The 21,603-nt window shown below is 41.4% G+C and overlaps 3 protein-coding genes across 9 annotated transcripts in view; 2 read left to right on the forward strand and 1 right to left on the reverse strand.

Annotated features, from left to right (window-relative positions):
- Svil (Supervillin) overlaps positions 1 to 21,603 on the forward strand; it is a 136,443-nt gene that overhangs the window by 1,932 nt on the left and 112,908 nt on the right. For 2 of the 5 annotated variants that reach the window (XM_033385217.1, XM_033385220.1), the window contains exon 1: positions 10,467 to 11,444. The exons of 1 other annotated variant lie outside the window; for it this stretch is intronic. In XM_033385217.1, the coding sequence (XP_033241108.1) occupies positions 11,430 to 11,444 (15 nt within the window). In that variant the 5' untranslated portion in view covers positions 10,467 to 11,429. Of the gene's footprint in view, positions 1 to 10,461; positions 11,445 to 21,603 lie in introns of those variants that run through there. 2 more of the 5 variants (XM_033385222.1, XM_033385221.1) reach the window with 2 other exon arrangements.
- On the forward strand, positions 12,613 to 13,401 carry Mzt1 (Mitotic spindle organizing protein 1). The gene has a single exon (XM_002135188.3). The coding sequence runs from the start codon at positions 12,693 to 12,695 to the stop codon at positions 13,383 to 13,385; it is 693 nt and encodes a 230-aa protein (XP_002135224.2). The 5' UTR covers positions 12,613 to 12,692; the 3' UTR covers positions 13,386 to 13,401.
- LOC4813633 (uncharacterized) lies at positions 13,377 to 15,087 on the reverse strand. 3 transcript variants are annotated; one of them, XM_001354017.3, is made up of 4 exons: positions 14,508 to 14,649; positions 14,031 to 14,189; positions 13,680 to 13,977; positions 13,377 to 13,609 (listed from the first exon to the last, which is right to left on the reverse strand). In XM_001354017.3, the coding sequence occupies exons 2-4, from the start codon at positions 14,087 to 14,089 to the stop codon at positions 13,523 to 13,525; spliced, it is 444 nt and encodes a 147-aa protein (XP_001354053.2). In that variant the 5' UTR covers positions 14,090 to 14,189; positions 14,508 to 14,649; the 3' UTR covers positions 13,377 to 13,522. The 3 variants fall into 3 exon arrangements, with proteins under 3 accessions (XP_001354053.2, XP_033241120.1, XP_033241119.1); XM_033385229.1 differs by lacking the exon at positions 14,508 to 14,649 and having other exon boundaries at positions 13,382 to 13,609; positions 13,680 to 13,952; positions 14,031 to 14,169; XM_033385228.1 differs by lacking the exons at positions 13,377 to 13,609; positions 13,680 to 13,977 and having other exon boundaries at positions 14,508 to 15,087.

Raw genomic sequence — 21,603 nt, forward strand, 5'->3', positions numbered from 1 at the left:
TTCTTATAAACATTTGGGGTATATCAACGTTGAGAGGGTTAATGATCTTTGGGACACATTATTGGGTAGGGTTTTTCTTTTAAAACAAAGAAAGGATGCAAAAATTCACTATTCTAGGCTTACAAATTATTCCCAAATCATAATGTTCTTAGGACTAATATTTGTTCAAGCTTTTTGGAGGATATTTCATATCTTAAGGCCTTAAAATGATCCAGAAACCACTATAGTTATTTGTCCAAAGTTTTAATGGGAAAATTCTTTGATTTTGTTTATGAAATTACCTAGAATCGTAATAACCATAACAGCTCATAAAACCGTATCTTTTCCATATATTTCTAGACGATATATTCCCTTTTTTTAGGCCTTAAAGTTATCGATAAATAAAATTGTTCTTTTAAATAATTTTGGCTCTTTTTTTAGCCCTTCAAACCCTCTCGCGAAACCCTTTAAAAAAGTTCCCAATAATTCATCGTTTTTTGAATCTTTAATCCTTTCAGATTCCCCAAATCCCCAAGTTCTTCTCTGAAATTTTCAACAATTTCTTAAGTCATTTTTCCAAACAGTTTTATATTTTCTTTAACTCAAAATAATGATTATATATATTTCAAAAAATGTGAGTCTCTAAATAAATTTTTGCGTGGAACGTAACGTAGAGTCCCAGCTAGACATTAATTAATATTAAGCAGACATATGTGCGGATGCATATACATAGAAAAAAAGATACAACAAATATTTAAATACACTTGAAAAACAACTAAAGGAAAAACATATTTTAAACGAAAGAAAAGCAGAAATAGTTCAAATATCTGACGACATCAGAAGAGGGACAGTGCAAAATATTGCAAAAAATCAAATGAAAATACTTTTTCGGGGTTGACCCTGAAATGCGTGTGGGATTCGGTTCGAAAATGTTTGGAACTAGGTCAATACGAAAAGGGGGGCATGTGCGTTGACTCCGTTTCGGTTTCTGTTTCTGTTTCTTGCCGACAATGAGGTCAATATTCAAGACAGGCTAACCAACAATCCAATCCAATCCAATCCAACCCACCCGCCAGGCCGCCGCTGTCATGGCAACGAACTTGAGCGGGGCGTGGGGCGGGGTGCGGGGGGTGGAGCCTCCTTCATTTCTGATACACAATTCAATTAAAAAAAACAATTGCCAGGGACAACGATAAGCAGGCGGCCGCGTGTCAATGCGTTTTCCATTGCGTACGCACGCGTTTATCCCAGAGTTTTCCCTTAGAGAAACGCTTTTCTTGCGCTGCGGCTTCGCTGCGTGAAAGTGAAAGTCCGTGTGTGTGTGTGTGTGTGTGTGCGTCCAATTTAATGTACAATTTTCCTACATTTTCTGTGTTCATTAATCTTTTTCTTTCTTTGCATTTCTTTTTTTTTCGCATTTCTTTGCGATAATGTTTTGATTGTCTTTTGCCTGCATGTCCGGCGATCAATCGTTGATTGATTCGATTTGCCTGCCCGGCCAACAGAAATGTGTTTCTGCGGTTGCCACAAATTGAAATTACGCTAATTATCGTTTCACGTATGAAATTTGATTAAAAAAATTTTAATTTTTAGTCGCTGGAAACACGAAAATGTTTTTTGAAATACAAATCACTTTTTCCATGCTTCCATTTCGATGATCTGTGTCTTTTGGAGAAAAGCCTAATGATCTTGCCTTTCCGCGGCTGCTGGCCGAAGTTCATTGTGGGTTTTTGTTGGTTTTTACGATGATTATGATAAATGATCTTTTCTTGATGGTTTGTTGGCTTTTGCTGATTGATTTTTCGGGAGATAGTTTGCTCAATGATTGAGTTTTGAGATCTGGTTTAGTTTTATGTTTTGGGATCTATTTTGGGATAGCTATCTTTTAAGAGCAGAAATCTAGTCGGAGAACTGTTTATTTTCTGTTTTAAGTTCTATAATTGCCATATTTATGCGCTTACTATATTTTCCAATTTCTTATATTTGCTTTTCACGGAACTATTCCTCTTCCGCTATGAATTCTATAATTTCCACCAATTTCGTGCCTCTTCTATTTATGGAATTTCGTTTCTTCCGCTATAATTTCTACAATCTATACAAACTTCAATCTCTTTTCTGCCATCTTTAAAGAACTATTTCTTTGAAACTTAAAAATTCTATTATTTTTTAGATGTTTCTTGCAGAGTTTCTTATACATTTTTATAGATTTCTTTTTTATTTGTTCTTCACTTTAAGGTTTCATAATTCCTATAGTTTTATCCTACAACTATTGATATTTCCCATAATTCCTTTAGGTTTCTCCCTCGATTTCTCACATATCTTCAAGGAACCCACATCTCTTCCATTATGGCCACCGTAATTCCCATAGATTTCTCCCTCAATCTGCCCTTATTATTCCTCTTTTCTGTTTTGTTTTAGGAACCATAATTCCCATTGGTTTCTCCTACAATTTGCCTTCTTATAGGCATGTCTCCTCCTGCACTGCGTGGATCGAGCAATCAATCTGTCGTCTGTCGTTCAATGATACGATACGTAGATGTGGAGACAAGTTCGGTTTGCGGGTTTTTGCTGTGATTTCAGTGCGGTTTCTTTTTCTTTGTTTTTGGTATAATTACGGGATTGTCCAACCGATTGTCTGTAACCCAATTCTTGAGCAATTCCCTGGCATTTCATTCAAGTTCACATGCAAAAACACGTTTCTCCGTTGGCTGGTGGTGCTTGCTGGTCGCGTGGGTTGGAAAATTGTTTCGCGCCTTGTTTTTTGGTCACAAATCGAATTTGCATACCGCTTCAAGAGCTCTGAGCACTGGGCTCTGGGCTCTGGAGTATGAGTCTGTGTCTGTGTCTCATGTAATTTGATTGAAGGAATGAAGGAATGGTTATTATGATATTTGCATACAAGCTTTGCAATTAATTTGTAGCGAATGGCACACCTCTGGCTTAAGGATTGGCCAGGCATTCCTTCTCTGCTACTCCTCCTGAGGGTCCGTCCGTCATAGAAAATTACCATAAAGCAAAACAAACAAATAGCCAGACGGATTTGAGATTTCTTTAACCTGAAACGTGCCTTTTGGTGGCAAACAAGAAAACCCATCGGACCCAACCGATGATGGCACGTGAGCATTTTACAAATGAATCAACAAACTACACAACTACAACTACAACTGCAAAAAAAAAAACAATACAAAAAAAAACGCACCTAGAAAAAGAGCCGCAGAAAGATTTCATAAAAAAACACATCAGAAAAATTAAAATAAAGACCAAAAAAAAAAACACGACAGAGAAAACTTCAACTGTTGGAATTTTCACGTTGTTTTTGTTTTGTTTTTAACTTATTTTTCTTAAATATCAAAACGTACTTTTGTATCCGATGCGTGCGTTTGGGCCTGCGAATTATATGTGGGGGTATGGGCATTCCTTTTGAAGGGAGTAGATGACCAGCGGCTGCTCTACAAAATACGTTTTGTAAAAAAAATCACAAAATAATTAGTTACAATTCCACAACAAAACGATTAAAAAATACTTGGAAGTAAAACAAGAAAATACTAGAAAAAACAATAATGAAAATACCAGAAATTCCAAAAATATACCAGATAGAATACAAGAAAACTACTAATAAAACAAAAAAATACTTGGAAACAAAACAAGAAAATACTAACAACGGTTGCTGAACTAACGGTTCATACCGCCCCCCTATCCGGACAACTAAGGGCCATACTGGCCTATGTGGTGCCCCCTCCGAGGGCCGTCCGGGTCAACCTAACCTAACTAACAAAATACCCAAGAATATAATATTAAGAAATACAAGCCACAAGCCACAAGTAGAGAAAATACTATAAAGTACCAGAAATAATGGAAAATACCAAACAAAATACCAGAAAATCCTATAAAGCTAATAGAAAATATTAGAAATGAGAATACGAAAAATACCAGAAAATACTAAACAAAAATATAAGCAAATACAAGAAAATATATCAGAATATACTACATATAAGTACATATGTCTTCAAATCTTCATTGAATAAGGGTATTACCAGCTATAACCAAGAGTATCTCAAGGGTTTCCTACCCATAAACCATCAAAACTTGAGATCTGAACGTGTGCCCCCACAGTTGGGAGTCGGAACAGGGGGGAGGGGGCTTTTTGTTTCTGTTTAGATGGAATCTACTATCCATGACGAAACCACAGCTCTGGATCTGGATCTGGCTCTGGCTCTGTCTGTGGCTGTAGCTGTGGCTGTGAGCTATATTTAGTAGGTGGATTGCACATTGATTGTCTTCTAGTTTCCGAGAGGGAGAGAGAGAGAGAGAGACCGCGTCCGAGTCCGAGACCGATGCCTGATTAAATTTATGCACACACCATCGCCCATCGAATGAGGGCTGGCACTTTTCCACTACTCGTGTGTGATTTATGCCGACCGACACACTTGCTGGGCGTGGCTCCAAGAATTTCTTAATGGTCAAAACCAAAGCGCATTACGTGACCAACTGGAAAAAAGCAAGCAACAAAGTGCTGCTCGCGTACTGCATTGCGAAAGCGAAAAACGAAAGTGCCAAAGACCAGGCCCAGGCCCCAGAGCCCAGAGCCAGAGCCAGTCCAAGAGCCAGAGCCAGAGCCACAGCTTGTTTTCTTGTATCTGCTCCTGGCAATGGGCCTCCCGTCTTTTCTCCATCGATTGTCGCATTGCATCATCTTTCACATCTCTCATATTTCCCCGGCCAGTCGTAAATACCAAATATAATTGTTTAACTGTCCATAAAAAATGAAGAAATGTAGTAAAAAGGAGACCCTTTTTGTCTCTCTGCACAGATGTCGCGGTCCATTGAACTGTGGACTCAAGCAGATATTTTTGACCAAATGAATTTCACACCAATGTGTTGGCTGGCGCAAGTATCTCTCGGATTGTCCATCCATCAATGGAGTGGAGAGAGAGGAGAAAGATGGTGCGCCACCACAGCCGCCAGCAACAGGTCGTCCGTCAGGCAGGTGTCGAAGATGTCTCTCTTTTCGGGGGTGGATCGCCTAGGTGATGGATGGTATTTTCCCAGAGAATCGTGTGTGAAGACATCCACCAGCGCAGCCTGGGAAAACAAGGAAGTTGCATGGCCATATCGTAGTTCGGTGGATAATTGGGATCGGGATTAGATCGGGATGAATGAACAAAAAGGGAAACCTATGGGAACAGGAAAGGGATCACAGAGGGTCCTTAAAGGAGAAAAGGGATTAAAAAGCATTTGATGATCTTTTAAACCAATTATAGTTGATGTTTAGAGCTCTAAGGAGACCATAAAGTATCTCAAATTATATATTTCCCTAAGTTTAAGATCCAGGACTTTAAACAAGTTTATTTTCAGGTTATCCTGATCAATAATGGAGGGTTAAACCCGAGCAGTGATTTTCCAATTAAAAGTAGAAAACACTTTTGCTATCCTTAATCACAAACTGCCCATAAAGAAGGGAATAGATAGAAGAGTAGATATCTTCAAGAGCTTAAAAAATATCCCAAGAACTCTTCGAAGATATCCCCATATTTGGAGTATCTGCAAGCATAGTCCCGATGAATGTATGTCTCCACCACAAATGATCTTCAAACTCAGGGAACACCACAGTTCAAGTATCTCCAAAGACAAACGCAATGCATCTGTATCTGCATCTCTGTCTGTGCAGTATCTTTTACCCGCACATTCCGTGAGCATTAATTGTCTTTTGGTTAGCCACAAATCTGTCGCAAAACCTCAATTGGGAAAACTTGATTTATGACTTGGAATTGCAGATAGTTTTTCCCCCTATCGTTTTCCCTGGCTTTGCTCTATTTGGGGAAAATTGCATGTCAACGGAAATTGCTTAATCATTTTCCACGCATATCTCTCGGCTTTTTACTCCACTTTGTCTCTGTCCCACTCTCTATCTCTCCCTGTTCCACTCCTCTGGTATCTGTCTTTTTCTCTCTGTGTAATCTATCGCCTTGTGAAATGTTTTTCATTTTTTTTCTTTCTTGCCAAATGACTAATCCACAAAACTCTCTGTGTTTTCTTCTCTTCTGCAGGTAAGTTTTCCGTTGCCCTTAATAAAAAGGAAATCATTGCGTAAGTCAATAAAACTGTGGAAAATTGTTTACTTAGGACTTCCCCTGGGGCGGAGCGTTACGGTTTTTATGAGGAAGTTCCTGTAGGATGCAGCCATTAGCATGTGCAAGCGCATCCCGAATGACAAATGATTCATATAATGGATTTTCCCAATCAATTTTCGAATGATTACGAAATGGCGAGACCATGGAAATTATTGGCTCATTTGAGGTAGGGCGAAAGAGAGAGAGAGGGAGAGGGAGAGGGAGAGAGGAGACCACAAAACACTTGTGAACCCGTGAGATATTCCGCTGCAGAGGTAGGATGCTTCAGTCTCAGTTGCAGCCACAGTTTGAGCCTCATTCCCTGCCCGTATGCCTGCACATCTCTTGGGTCTTGTCTCCTTCTCATTAACGTGGGCATCTCTCCTTTACCTGATGACCTCTTGTCGCGCCTAACGATCTTTAACCCAAACTGAAAACAACAAACCATTCAAAAACCCCAGTCTCCAGACAGTCGTCTGCTGGCTCTTGCCTCATGCCTCATGCCTCGTACCTCGGACCTCGTACCTCATGCCACTTTTCTGTTGTATCTCTATCTTGTGTTGTTTCGTTGTTATTGATAGTTGTACAACATTCAGAGACGTGTGTGCGTCGAGTATCTTTGTTGCTGCTGCTGCTGCTGCTGCTCATATTCAATGTATCTCAAACATGTCTGTGTGCGGTGTGTGGTGCCTTTTGCTCATTTGCAAATATACTATCTGTTGGGTTAATGTCTCCTCTCTCCAGAGGGATGTCAATTAGCTGACGGCCTGACTGAAGACCTGCCTGATGTTTAAACAGAAGTGCGTGATGATCAATGAACCTCCCTGTTTTCCAGCTGAACGTTTTCCTCTGGCAAAATGAAAGTGAAAATATTACACGAAATGGCAGAAAAAAGGCCCCGAAATACAGGGAATTCTTTGAGGGAGGTTTGGTTGGAAGAACTATAGAGAGAAGTGGGCTAAAGGCTAAGGATAAATATTGCTGGAATTTTCGAGATTTTTCGAAGAACTTTGAGGAGGAAAAAACAGAAGAGTTTGGAGTATTTTTTGAAGACTTGAAGCGAGAAGTTTTAGACCTTTTTTGGGAATAAATATGGAGAGAATAATGGAGAACTGTTCGAAATGTTTTTGGTGAAACTAAAGGCCACTCAAAAAGGTGTTTTAGAGAACTAATGAAACCCCCGGCAGTTCTAAAGATATATAAGGGAACAAAAGAACACTCCGTGAAGGAGTTTCCTTCTCCTCAAGTTTTCACACACAAAACTTTAATTCAGGAATATCGTAAACAACCTAAAGATAACTTCTCCCAGAGAAGTATTTTTTCTTTTGGCATTTTCCTTCTCGTGCAATGATGCCACCCACTCGAAACTAATTGAAGATTTCATATCTCTGGATCTGTGGCTTTTATGGCCTTCGAAACTCATCTGCAATCTGGTATCTGCTATCTGCAATCTGCAATCTGCAGTTCCAGGCCGTTCCGTTGAGTCGTCGTTTACTAGATTCTAAAAGCCAGAAAGCAGACAATTTATGATACAAATTAAATGCATGAAAATTATGATGAATGCGAAATGAAATTTATGTTGATGACATACCCCCGTGCGCCACAGCAGACAGCAGACTCCAAAGACTCGAAAAGACTCCACAGACTACAGATTTCTACTTCATGGATGGTCTCCTCCTGCTTTCAGGGCTCTTTTCTCTTCCCTCTGGTGTCTCCTCCTGCTTTCAGGGATCTCCTCCCATTCCCCCTGCTCTTGGGGGCAGCTCTTTATGCTTTGGGGCAGCCTCCAATCAAGAGCCAGACGATCCACAGACAACAAACAGTCGAGTCGACTGCCAGTCGCGTTGAGGAGAGTCTGTAAGCCAAGTCTTTTGGGTTGTTTATGTCTGGCTCTATCACTGGGTCCCTGGCTCTGGCTCTGGCTCTGGCCTGGGCCTGGTCCTACCTCCGCCTCTGCCCCTCTCCCTGTAGGATATGGAGGAAGGCCTGTCTCTAGCCGAAAGTTGTTGCGTATTTAAAATGGAAATTGCAAGTTTTTTTCTCTGCGCTCTTTCGTTCCTCTCTCGCAATCTCTGGTTTGTGCGGCGCTTTTGTTTCACTTTCGTTTGCTTGATTGCAGGTTGTTTTTTTTTGCTTCTTTGTTGTTGTTGTTGTTTCATTTTCTGATTCGATGCATTTATCACGGGGTGCCACACATTTATGCCACAAGATGCCAGAAGATCAGGCAGGCATGGCCAAAAGCCAGCCGCGCCACAACAAATTGGCCAAATCGAAGCGCCAGAGTTTCAATTTCATTTTCATTTACAGAAAGAGAAAGAGCGAGAGAGAGAGAGAGAGGGAGCAGGAGATGTGATTTGGGTTTCAGGCTTTTCTCTGACTAGGTTTTCAGGTGGGATATTTTTGGGTGTAAATTATCTCCTTTTCCCTCGTATTTTTTGAGATTTCCCCACTAATTTTTAGGAGAAAATTTGTGCCCTTTTTCCGCAATCATATTTAAATGAAATTTAGAAGAAATTTCGTCAATTTTTCTATCATTTTTGTTTGAAATTTTCATCTCTTTTCTTCTAGTTTTTGGCTGAAATTTTCATCTCTTTTCTTCTAGTTTTTGGCTGAAATTTTCATCTCTTTTCTTCTAATTTTTGGTTGTAAATTTTCCCCTATATTCCCCCCCATATTTGACTGAGATCTTCTCCTCTTTTCCACCACTTTGATCCATCCGCAGTTTTGTCATTTCTCTCGCTCTCGCTCCCTCTCTCTCGCACTCGCACTCTCGTTGACAGGTTATGAAATATCTTGCATCTTACATCTTGCAACAGTCTTTTGCCGCACAACAAAATTTCCTGTTTTTCTTTATTTTATTTACGCACTTCTCCCCCTGCTACCCCTACCGCCACCCCTTCCCCTACTCCTACTCCTACTCCTCCTTCTTTTTCGCATTTCGCATGGGTTTCGGTGGGTCTGTCGGCCGATCGGCGGATCGGTATTAATTATTATGGGGGCCCCCTCTTGTTTTTTTCCCTTTTGCGGACTTTTTTTTTTTTTTGTATGCCGCCGCGAACCTGTTGCAATGCGTTCCACAAGCCACAGAGAGCGAGAGATAGAGAGAGATATGCGGATGAGTGTGGGGTTTGGGGCTTTGAAGTTCGGATTAGGTTGGGCCTTGGATTGGGGCGGTGGCTGCCTGTGCCACCGATGGAGGTAAAAGTTTGGAGATTGTAAAGGGGAATCCGCTTTTTGGCGAGCTCTGGCGCTGGCGTTGCAGAAGAAAGTGTAATTTTTAGATGGTTTCCTTGCTCTACTTTTTGTCACAAAAAGGAATTTGATTGGCATTCTTCTATAAATTAGACCTTAAGCTCTCTCAAATCCATAAGTAGCTTCTATCTTTCGGGTTAAGCCTCCCCAGCATATGCCATAAATTCCGGCTTCTAATCCAAAAAAGTATCTCTTTAAGTAGAACCCCAAACGATGTCGGAGGCCTGGGGCCTCTCCCCTGGGGTCCCATCACCTATTTAATTCATTTAGCTTCCATTAAGACCAATTTCTGTTCCACTTTCCTTTCGTATTCCGGAATAATCAACAAATTAAGTAGATTCCAAGTGGGCGCCGGCTTCCCACAGTAGCTCTCGCACCCCCATCGCCCCTGGTATTCTCCACTACCCCCTGGCACCCCTCTATGGCACGTAAATAGTCCAAATTCCGAATGTCAAAGCCAATTTCAGGCCCCGAAAGAATCTTGCGAGCATATCTCTCAAGCATGTTGCGCGGCTATCAGAAATATTTCCATGCCATGCAACATGTTCGAGTATGAGTTGGTTGCAGTCCCCAGCACACGCGAATCCAATCCACACGAAAGAGAAAGAGAGAGCGACTTAACATGGCTGGAAGCCGCTTAACATTTTACATCCTAACAGAATTAGGTAACTGTTAGCTAACAGAAGGCAATGTTAACAGGATTTGGGTGGCTGAAATTTATATATATTCTTGTATTTCTTTAAGGTCTTCTTCACTCATATTTTCTTAGCCGTTTGGGACAATATTTAATTAAATATTTCAGCAGCTACTAAATAATTGAAAAGAGTATAAAATGATATTTTAAAACCCAAATTAATAAGTAAATTTGTTGTTGTAAGATTGAATTACGTTTTATTTTCTAAATTTCTGCTACGATTAGCATTGAAATTATTTCTGCTGGTCTAAATAATTTCAAATTTGGGCTTTTATCGTAGAGGATAAATCACACCCCTCCATAATAGCCTCTGCGCTGAACGGTCCCTACCTAGTGTAAATATACCATGTGTATGGAATTCCAGCAGCATGCCATGTTATTTAACATGCTGCTGGAAACAACATGTTAAACGCAAACAGATTCCTCAACTGATATTTTGAAAATTCATTTCGCGCCCTCCACTCCAACGAAATGGTCGAAATCCAAAACAATAAAATCCAAAACTAAAATGCACTGAAGCACCCGACAACCGTTAACAAACCGACGAACTGTAAATAATTGTACAAATAAATGTAACAAATGCAACAAATAATATAAAAATAAATAATCAAGAAGGCGTCTGTATGCCGCCAAGTTGAAAGTTGATTGTGCCTCCGATATACCATAGAATGGGCCTCAATTATCCATAGATTGCGCCTTACGTTCCAATGGATTGTTGTGCCGCGCCATTTGTTTGATCGATTTTGTGTGTGCGAAGAAGGCACCTTGTGAAGGAATTTTTTCATGTGAAATATAAGTGAACAAATACGAGTATAGTTCCCATAGTGCGAGGGTCAGCAACGACAACAAATACAAAAAAAGTGTGCTACCAATCAACCCTCTCTCTGGAAGCCAACCCCCCAAGGAAAACCGACAAGCACTTCCTTCATTTTTTTAACCAACTTTTGTTACGTTTTTCTTACGTGCCGATGACTAATTGCGTTTATATAGCCCGACTATATAAAGACTGTACAATAAGACAAGGCCGAAACCGCAGAGCAACCCCTTAGCCAACGACAAGAACAAACAATTTTCATTTCAAAGTGCTGGAAATTGCTTCGCTTTCAAGTGAAGTTTGTGAGATTTTCATAGCAGAAAGAACATTTGAGTTTTCGTTACGTTTTTTACTTTGTTTGTTTGGTATTGCACGATAAACTCGATAGGAATTCGAGCAATCAAAAGTGAACTGCATTCGAAGTAGAGCAAAACGATAAAAACAGCATCATTCAGATGCAGTTGCTGCATCAGGTGCTGCAGCTGCCACAGGAGTTTGCTGCATAATTAGCATTCGAAACGGAACACAGATACACAGTGCCAGACGCAAGACACAAGATACAAGATACAGCCGCTGCAAAATGTATCTCATACAGGTGAGAGAATACACGGGAATGGAAATGGGAATGGGAACCGCTAGCCCATAGATCACACAACAATCAACGCTGCTACCCTCTAGAGTAGGGCAGAAAGAAGTGTTTGCTCGCACTTATCACATGCTTGAGGCTGGAGGCTGGAGACTGCACCCCGAGTGGAAAAACAATGAAAGATCTTCATTTATAAGCGTTTTTTAATTGTTTTGCCAGCGGAGATTTTTCTTTCCTTCTCCTTCTTTCTTTCTGTGGAGAGTATCTTTCCTTCTTTCGGAAGAGAGTGTGAAGCATGTCTTTCTTTCTCTAAAAAGATTGGAGCGTGCCGCCTCTCCGTGGCGTATATAATTGTGTTTAATTTGTAGCTAATTTATCTTTCCACTTGCTGGCCCCCGGCCACACAATCATCACAGACACAAAGATACAAAGATACAAAGATACTTGCAGAATGAGGGGCTTACTGGAGCAGACCAGCATCAGGTGGCAGCTCATTACTGAACTTTGAACTTGAAAACGGAGCCACGCTGCTGCCGAGAAGATTAAAACTGGTAATGGGATTATGTGGCAGGGTTTTTGATTGGGGGGAGGGGGCTTACAACAAAAGGGGCCTGAAAAGTGGCACAAAAGTTGAGTAGAACGATGCTTGGAGAAGCGAATGGCAGAAGAGATTAAAGTGGATGCTTCTGTGGATATTCGGGGGGATACAAAAAAACGCCTAAAGACGCCTAAAGACGCCTAAAGACGTCTGGTGCGAGACAATAATATATCATTACTCGAGTGGGGTTTCTTAGAGATTTCGGTTTTCAAACAAAGTATTAAAAGATCCTTTCAGTGTAGCTCTATAGTTGAGTTCTTTGAGTTCCTATATATCAATCGATTAGAGTTATTTTCGTTACGACCATTAAACTATTTGTAGTTTCTGGATTAACATAAATTATTTCGTTTTTGATCGCTTACAATCTTTCCATCATAAATTAAAGACTTTTGAGGGATTCGAAGAAAGTTTTTGCTTTCTTTTTACTATGAACCAAAAAGATCTTCTAGATAGATCTGAGAAATCTACAGAATATTTCGAAACATTTTATATAGTTTCCACCTCTCTTTGTGGGTGAAGAAGATCTATCTGTGCAGGATCCTTTAGCCAAACATATTTCGGAATTTTTTAAGGAAAAAGGAGGCCCTGCGTTTACATACAGGTTACTCCACCGAATTGATTCATGTGTGAAATTTGTCAAACAAATTTGCCCAAGAAACATGACGGATATCTGCGAGAAGGATACTGAAAAAGACCGTCGAATTTGGGATGTACTCTGCGGCATGCTCGATTGCGTGCATTCTGGACTGGCTCCCGAAGCGGTCCGCATTTGCATGCAGTTGATGGGGAATGGGGTCCAGCCGAAGCAATTGGCGGAAATCATCAGGACACTGAAGGAGGAAGCATCACTGCCGGTGATGGAAGTCGAATCGGGGACTGTGACACCGGAAGATACCGAAACGGAGAGTGATTCTTTAACAATTGCCAGCAACGAATTGAGCTCTGACTTGATTGGCAATCAAGGACTGGACGCAGACTCGAGCTCCAACACTGTTCTGGAGATAGACGAAATGGCCAGCAACGAATTGAGCTCTGACTTGATTGGCAATCAAGGATTGGACGCAGCCTCGAGCTCCAACACTGGACTGGAGATAGACGAAATTCCCAGCGAAGGTTTGGCCGAAACTTCATTAAATGTCACGGAATTGAACCCAACATCGACTGAAGACTCGATCACCATTGAAGAATCTTCCAAAAGCTCAATCATCAGTGAAGAAATTAACCAGGAATCGAACTCAGATTTGGGCGCAAAGAACGCAAAGAACGAAAAGAACGAAAGAATCTTAAAGAGAATTAAAAACCCAAAATTGAAAAGCGCAATAGAAGATATTATCTATGATTTGTCTGATTAAATTCACTTAAAATTTATTTATTTTCTGTCAGATTTCTTATTGGATTGTGTTTTTATGGAAGTTCTATGCCAAAGCCTCTCTAGCCGTTCTGGGGCTTCTGTGGTATCCCTTGGGAGCTGCCATGCTTGCCCCATCTTCTAGCGAGCTCTACGCTGGTTGGTGATCACAGTAAAGGTGCCAGCCAGAATGATGACGAATTGCAGTATCTTGGCCTGATAAAAGGTCTAAAAAGTGCAGGAGGAAACATTGAGTTCGCAAGAGTATATTTCAATCGCAGTTATCTCATAGCCTTACCTGGTTTATGTAGATGCGTAGGGGAATGTGCGCCCTGTGCGTGTGATAGTCGAGTCCCCTGTAGAGCCAATAGCCCGGCCAGGAGCCCAGACTGGCCATCACAAAGGGGGCAGCCGAATCGTATGCATTCTCGAAGGCCTTGTCATTCACCACCTCTCGTATTTTCTCGCCCAAATTGGGTGTAGCCTCTGGGGTTTCAGGTGCTGGGGGCGCCACGGGCCGCCAGATTTGGTTCACTCTCCCAAGATAGCTCCAGAGCCCCATGATTTTTATCTTTGGGTTGTACAATTTTTGGATGCTAAATAAATATCTGATGGAACAGTCACTAGGGAGTGCTAATGCCAGGCTTACTTTGCGGATCTAGTCCGATTTTGCGGTATCCTGGTTTTGTTTGTTCTTATAGTCGACATCGTGGACCTTCAGTATGTTCCCGGAATGGTGCCCAGTGAAGGACATCATGAGACCTGTGGCCAGGATGGCCACCTGGAGGAGTTTCGCCTGTTGATAGGTCTTTAAAAAGAAGGAATAGATTAGTATTTAGTCATTCTAGACTTCAATGGAGTGCTATACCAGGAAAAATACTTGAAAAATAACAGAAATTCCTAGAAAAATACAATACCACGAAAATACCATTAACTTCTAGAAAGTAACCGCAACTACTCAATGAATTAAAAGACTAAAAGCCCATAAAATACCAGCATTTGGTATTTTATGATACTTCATAGTATTTTCCATAATTTTCTGTTATTTTTCCCCTTTCGCTGAATTTTTTCGACTTCCCACCAATGGAACCGCCTCTTAAGATACTTTTTTATGGATCTCACTCACCCTTTGTATATAGAAAACGATCCGTTCCGTATTCCTTTTCTGCTGCCACTGGTAGCCGCGCCACATCCAAAAGGATGGCCAGGCCACGAAGCCAGTGCCCAAGTATGGGAGCATATCGTTGAGCTTCTGGGGGAAACCCCGGGGGGAATTGCGCTCCACAAAGTTGACAAACTCCAGCTGATAGTCGATGGGTTTCGAGTTGGATGCCTTGGGCTGTCGCTGCCACAAGAAGCTCCGCAAATGAAAACCCTCCTCCGGGGACTGCTCCTCGGAAGCGGTTTTATCCAGGGAATCTGTTGCGGCCTCACGATTAGACACAGACCGGATCTGGTCCAAGGATTTCTCGTGTTCCTCTCGCCGTTGCTTCTCCACGAAATCTAGTATTTCCTGGGGATTCGGCTCCTCGAGATTCGATGGCTGTGCCTTGAAGAAAAAGCCCGAGATCCTTTTGCGCAATGCCTCCATAATTTTGCAGAAAAATAAAATTCAAAAAAAAAAAAAAATTATTACAAAAAAATGTCCATTTGGGGGAAGGATAAAGAGAAGGGGGTTTACGAAATTTTGTGTGACTGAAAAATTCAAATGGTGTAGATTTTTGATGGAAAAGTAGGGCTTACTTTGTGGAAAATATGTTTTAAAGTTCATCAGAGTTTAAAATGTTCTCCGATGCGGGTTCGCCACTAATTTAAACAAACAAAGTCAATGACTGTCTTGTGCTGCGGGTGCAGAACGGCAGAACTCTGGGCTTTTCCACATACAAAGAGTTTGGTTTTTGGTGAATTAAGTGGGTCAGGCGCCGAGCCTGCTGCAGCCGAGCGAGCGGTTCATGCAATTATAAAGCGGCATATCTACAGGTTGCATACCACACAGTCAACCCAGAGGCACAGGCAGAGACTAAGACTTGGACTCTGGGGTCCATTGTGTTTGGCGGCAGCTAACGGCTTGGACTTGGACCAGCAGCAGGTGTCTCCTCTAGTTCATTGTGTGTTTTGTTCGAAAATGTGGCTTACCTTCAGCGAACGATTTTTGTTCGGTTTCGGCTTTGACGGCAGGAAGCTGCCGCTATCTTTCGGGGTCTGTGGGTCTGTCCGTTCTAGAAACTAGTTTTCGTTTGGGCAGAACGAACCACCGAACCAACGAAAAGAACGCTTAATGATCAATGCATTTAATCAAAGTAAATTACAGAAAATACCAAAATGAAAAGAATGCACAGCCGCAGCCGCAGCCACAGCCACAGAAGAAACTATTTAACGGTGGTCCATTCTCTACACAAAAGTTAAACTAATGAAGTGAAAATCGTAGTGGGTTTGGTTCTTCTTTATTTTTTAATCTTCGATGAAAGCTGGGCATAGAAAGATGATTCTTGGATGGATTTCTGACGGATTCATGTTCTCTATCTACCATTTTAACGTTTTCCTGTATTATTATAATTTCTATTATTTTATTCGTTTTGTAAATCTCAATTTTTGTATAATTTCTGCTGTTGTTTACTTTTCTGATCTTCTAATCGATTTCGAAACTCTTAAAACCTGATCCATTTGCCCACTTACCCACCTGAGCGTATCTGTTAGCTCTCTTCTGTATTCTAATCGGCATTCTATAGCATCTCTCCTCTCTCCGCGGATCTACTCAACCATTCAGCCAATGGATGACTTTCATTCGGTCTCGCGGGCCTAAAAACCGCAAACCCAAATGCACTTTCAAGGCTTCGCATATCGGTTTACGCCTCTCTCTCTCTCTTTCCCCCGTTTTGAATACTTTCCTGCCACAAATACATATTCTTTGGCCACCAAAAGGGTCCCGCTCGAAGTCTACGAGCTTTACAATTAACCCAATTTTCGAATTTGGTAAATGATTTGCACAAAACGTCGCTCGATTGATGATTTTTTGGCAGTCTCTTTTTTGGGCCTGTTGTCAAAATAATACTTGAACATAAATCAAAACCACAATGAGAGCAGAAAAAACGCCAACGCCAACGCCAGGGCCCACCTGCAATTAGTCTTTTGGGGGAAAAAAAGGTGGGTGTCCCATCCCCCATCTCCCACCTCTCCTCCTCTCTTTCTCCAGCTCTTTGGGCTGTCTTTTCCTCTCTTTCTGCGCGGCTCTGGCCGTCTCTCTTCGGCGGATCGTGTGAAATTATCCATGGTTCAATGTTAAGTCTCCTTTTCGGTACAGCCGTTTACTATTAAATGTTGAATTGTATAACCAATTGGTATGGTGGGGGTATGGGGGGGGGGGGGAATGGGGCACCATTGTGAAAGGTTTCTCTCGCTGTTTCTGTTGGCTGCTTCGGTGCGACAGGTGACGACACTCTTCAGGTGTCAAGAGCACAGAAATTCGTTAACCAAAAATGGTTTAATTTCATTACATTAATGAGACATTACTCAATTACTGTTGCTATTCATTCAATGACACTTTAATGTTCAACTTAAATAACAAGCTAAACGGTGAAAAACTGTAGAAATAGCTGTAAGATCTATTAAATTTAAAGAGAATAATGTTTAAAGTAGTGTAACTATAAATTTTAATCACTTTTGAAGAAGAAATATCTATCTAAATGAAGATTTCAGCTTGGAAACGATCTTAAAAAACATTTTATGCATGAATATCTGTGGAAATACATCTGCTGAGGGATTAAATATCAATTAACTTAAGGAAAATAATATTTAAAGAGGAAGAAATACGTTTCTAAAAGGCTGATTAAGGTTTAAAAAATTGATTCAAATTGAAGTCTATTGATCACCTTTAAACCTCTGAAGATTTTGCTTTTTTCGGCAGATTTCAAAGCTCGAAGCCTTAATTAAAGCTTCTAAGATCTGGGTTTTCTTTGACCTTTCCATTCTAACAGCAAATCTTGATCTGCATTCCCTCTTAGCTACCGGCCTTGTCAAAAGATACATTCCACAGTTTGTATGAATGTATCTTTCCATCGCATGAACCTGCCCCTGCGCCTCTCCCGTTTTCAAAGGCAAAAAGCCAATCCCCTTAACATGCCCCATCATTCTTATTCTTTCCATTATAAAACGCCGCATCACTCGGCCCGCTAATCTCGGCTAACCAATCTACCCCTGCCCCTGCCCCTGGCCGCTCGGTCGTGAGGGTATTACTCAATTTTCATTGCTCAGATTTCAAATATGCGACGAGACGATGCGGAAGATGCCACACGAGGGGAGGGGCAGGAGAGAACAGCAGACACCAGAAACAATAGCAACAGTTGACACATTGACAAATGATCTGTGGGGCAAGCAGGCCGGCAGGCTGGCCGGCAGGCAGGCACCTCCACTTTCGATAAGGCTCCCAGAGTCATACATCAACGGCAGACGACAGCGGATGATTCCCTTCCCCCAAAAAATGCGACATATTTTCCAGAATTATTCGAAAGATTATGTGCCGTACTATCGCTAAAACTTTGATTTCTGTTCCGTAAACGAGACTGAAACGAGATCTACGCGTATGTCTGATATTGATATGGATTTTGCTCCAGATTTTCCGCCATGAAATGTGATTAGAGCGATGCTCGAATGTCGTCTGGGTATTGGTATGGGTTTTGGTATCTGGTATTTGGGTTCGTTGCCATTCGATCTTTTCCTGCTGACCAGCGTCTAAGCCTTAAGGAATTTGCTTGATTATTTTCGAGGCACGGCTCGGATCGGCTCTGTCTCGACTTTTATTTACGGTTTAGGATTCCGCTTGGCCTTTTATTTACAGTGAAGCCTACACTCCCCTTTTTTCCAGTGTACGATTCCGCTGCCTCTTCTTTGCGGTGTACGATTCCGCTCCTTTTTATTTATGTTATAGGATCTCCCTCTCTCTCTTCATTTAGGGTGTAGTTCTTTTTTCGTGTATTGTTTATTGAGGCGTTGACCATATAATTCCTTATTATTCCGCATTCCTTTTCGACATTCCTTGGACATGAAATATGTATCAATTTAATTACCTTTAAGTCCCGAAACGAAACACGCAATTAAACGGCACGAAAACCCTTCGAGCCGATTGAAACAGATCACATTTGTACGGGGGTTTATGAGGTTGAACCGAGACAAAGGGCGCACCCTCGTAGGGAAAATAACTACCTGAAGGAATCCCCAGGCGGAGAAATGGGAAGAGCAATCTGTAGTAATTCCTTGAAAAGAAAGAATAAAAAGTGATGGCACTTTTTGATGGCACTCCTCCACTTGATGTCCCTCTGTTCCAGAGTCCTACCTGTTTTCCCTACTGTTTTTCCTTCATTTCTTTCTTTTATTCGTTTATTCTCTAAAGATTTTAAGAGAAAATACTCATCTAGGCATTATTCTTTGGGGAAACTTCAGGTACGGGCATTTTCTTTGTGGGGAAACTACTCGCAACTCCTTGGGGCAGGCCTTTTCTGGGGACTGCCTCTGCTTTTGAGTGAATCTTCTGGTAAATGCATTTCATAGATGATTTATCTTTTGACGGGGGCCCCATTTCAGGGCCTATCAATTGTTTGTGGAGCGGCAAAACCTTTGCCGCTTTTCGTTTTATCTACAATTTGAATATTTTAAGAGGTTGAAGTTCAATGCCGGCAAAGGGCGTGGCTCCCTCGGCCATAACGAGGAGTCGTGTCGGATCTATTTAGGTGTTTTATCGGAGGCGTTATTCCCATAAACACAGTCAAACCCCGCTTTTCGAGGGTTGAGGAACCCCAAGAGTTTTGGTTTCCAATCGGAACCAATCAGCCGGTTAAGGCGTATAATGTTTCCAAGTTTAAATGGAAATGGAAACGTTCGAGGAAAACGTGTTTTTTTTCTGAGGCCGGGCCATGAATCGAGCGAGCGAGGCGAGCAATAAACGAATAGAGTGTGGAGTGTGTTTCTATTTCTATTTCTATTTTATCTACATTTAATTTAATCGATGCAAATGCTCGCCCCGCGAGAGAGTCATGAACAAGGCCTCCCCATTGCCATTCCCCAAGTCTCCAACTCCCCAATGGAACGACCTTCGAAAGAAACACATACGTCAGGAGAAGAAGAAGAAGAAAAAAAAACGTTAAGTTAATGGCCATAATTAAGTTCGATTAAAGCACTCGGAGTACTGTGGCTTGTGCCGCACGTGTTTGAGGTTTGGACACAAAAAGCAAAAGGCAAAAAGCAAAAAGCAAAATACCTACCATTTCATATGCTGATTTTTAGATGCCCCATGTCCATGGAGCCATGACACATGTCAGTGGTAGGTAGGAGATTGGTAGAGAGTGGAGAGTGGAAGGTAGAGGCGGAGATCGGCAGAGAGTGGCGGACAGGGGACAGGGGACAGGGGCCGCCTCTATCTACAGGGAATATCTCTTCGCCTCTCTGCATCTCTGCCTCGCTGCCTCTCTGACATTGATGAAATGGTCGTTTTTTTTTATGGACCCCATGTTTTCGTACCATAAAGCATTGTGTAATTGTTGTATATTTTGTGTACGGCGGTGGTGGGGGGTGGGGGCTGGGGCACTGTCGCTGTCTCCCATTTTGAATGGCATTTCGAATGGATTGGCATTTTTGATTTGTTTTCTTTGTTCTCATAGATAAAAAGGGAAATTATGTTTTCATATGCAATGCCTTAATGCAATGAATAATCGAGTCAATTATCAGGAAAAACTGCTAATAATTACAAAACGATAAGCTCTACAGTTCTGTTTTCTGACGAATGTATGGCCCATCTTTCAGCCATTTTGCCCAAGTGTTTTTTTTTTCACTCCATACTTTTTATTTACTCGACTTTTCCTGTGTACGCTGTTTGAGTCAATTTTGTGGTCGTACTAAAATTTATTACGTGATCCGTATGGCCAAAAAACGAGTAAATCTTTTACGTTTAAGTGGAAAAATACTAGAAAATGAAAAAGAAAATGTTGTGTGTGGTCTGGCGTGTGTTGCGAGAAATGGGAAGCCAACAAACCGATTGATATCTCAAGATGGGACATGATCTAGATCTAGATCTCCAGAAGAAGTTTCCTTCAGATTGAGAACTCTCTTTTTGTACTTTATACCCCGTTTTCACTGTCTATATATCGTTGTGGTTTCGATGTTCTATATACCAAAAATATGATACCCCGTCTTCCTTCTTTTTCTTTGGATTGTAGGGATACTTAACCCTTTTCTCCACCACAAATATGGCTCGCCGTCTGCCTTCTTCTGTTTCTCTGAACTTATAGCTTATCTGCTTTTGTAGCATGTTTTCACTGTACTTGTGGCCTGGCTTTTCTTGGGGATTGTTCCTCCACCGAGACCACACCAGACCCGTGCTGCTGCTGCTACTTTTATTGCATTTTTCGCTGCCTCACCGCGAATTGTTCGTAAACATTTTCTGTTATGATACCATTTCGAATCTTTCGATAGAAAAATGAGCCACAAAACAAAACAACAAAAAAAACACCTCCAATGAAGCAATGGTCGATGCATTACAATTACATAAAGAAAACAATTTATGTATTTTGATTTCTTTATTTTCTTGGGGCTTTTCTTTGCGTCTTATTTACGTTTTCTTGGTACTGTTTGGGTTACCTTAGACCTCCCCATACGATGGACATTGAACGTATCCCTCGTAACCCCCCCTCAGATGACTGCTGCACCCTTAAACCCCTCCCTCAAGCGACGGCTGTGGCTCGTTTATAGACCTCTGGACCTCCGATATGTTTGTTGTTTCAAGTAATTCCAAAATCCAATTAAGTTCAATAACAATTAAGTGAAAAAAAGGTTTCAAAACCCTAACAAAAAAAAATCAAATATCTATCTGCGTGTCTCTGTCTCTGTCTCTGTCTTTTAATTAGTTGAAGTTTATTTTGGCTTTGTTCTCCGTTCGCTTTAGCCCTTAGTTTATTGCTCTTTACTCGCACATCGGCTGTCTGTGGCTCACTTTAATTGGAAGCCCTTTAAGGGCAAGTTCGATGATGTATCTTTGCGGCTCTCGATGACAAATCGATGTCGGAAAGGGGGAAACCCACACAATCCACAAAATCAATAAGTGCGTGCCGGGGTGTTGCTGGTTAGCTGTTTGGACTGTTGGCTTTCTGTCGCTGTTGCTGCCGCTTTCATAAAGAAGAATGTCAAGAGGCCACAATAATTGCAACTAATCCAGAATGAAGGCTTGAACCGAGAAC

This window comes from Drosophila pseudoobscura, chromosome X (genome assembly GCF_009870125.1).
Source record: "Drosophila pseudoobscura strain MV-25-SWS-2005 chromosome X, UCI_Dpse_MV25, whole genome shotgun sequence".
Lineage (NCBI taxonomy): Eukaryota > Metazoa > Arthropoda > Insecta > Diptera > Drosophilidae > Drosophila > Drosophila pseudoobscura.

Excerpts from the sequence above, each read along its gene's own strand:
- Mzt1 (XM_002135188.3), top strand. The coding sequence starts at position 12,693 with ATGACGGATATCTGCGAGAAGGATACTGAAAAAGACCGTCGAATTTGG.
- LOC4813633 (XM_033385228.1), bottom strand. The coding sequence starts at position 14,972 with ATGGAGGCATTGCGCAAAAGGATCTCGGGCTTTTTCTTCAAGGCACAG. Across the intron at positions 14,190-14,507 it reads TCGTTTTCTATATACAAAGG|ACCTATCAACAGGCGAAACT; the intron begins GTGAGTGAGATC and ends TTCTTTTTAAAG.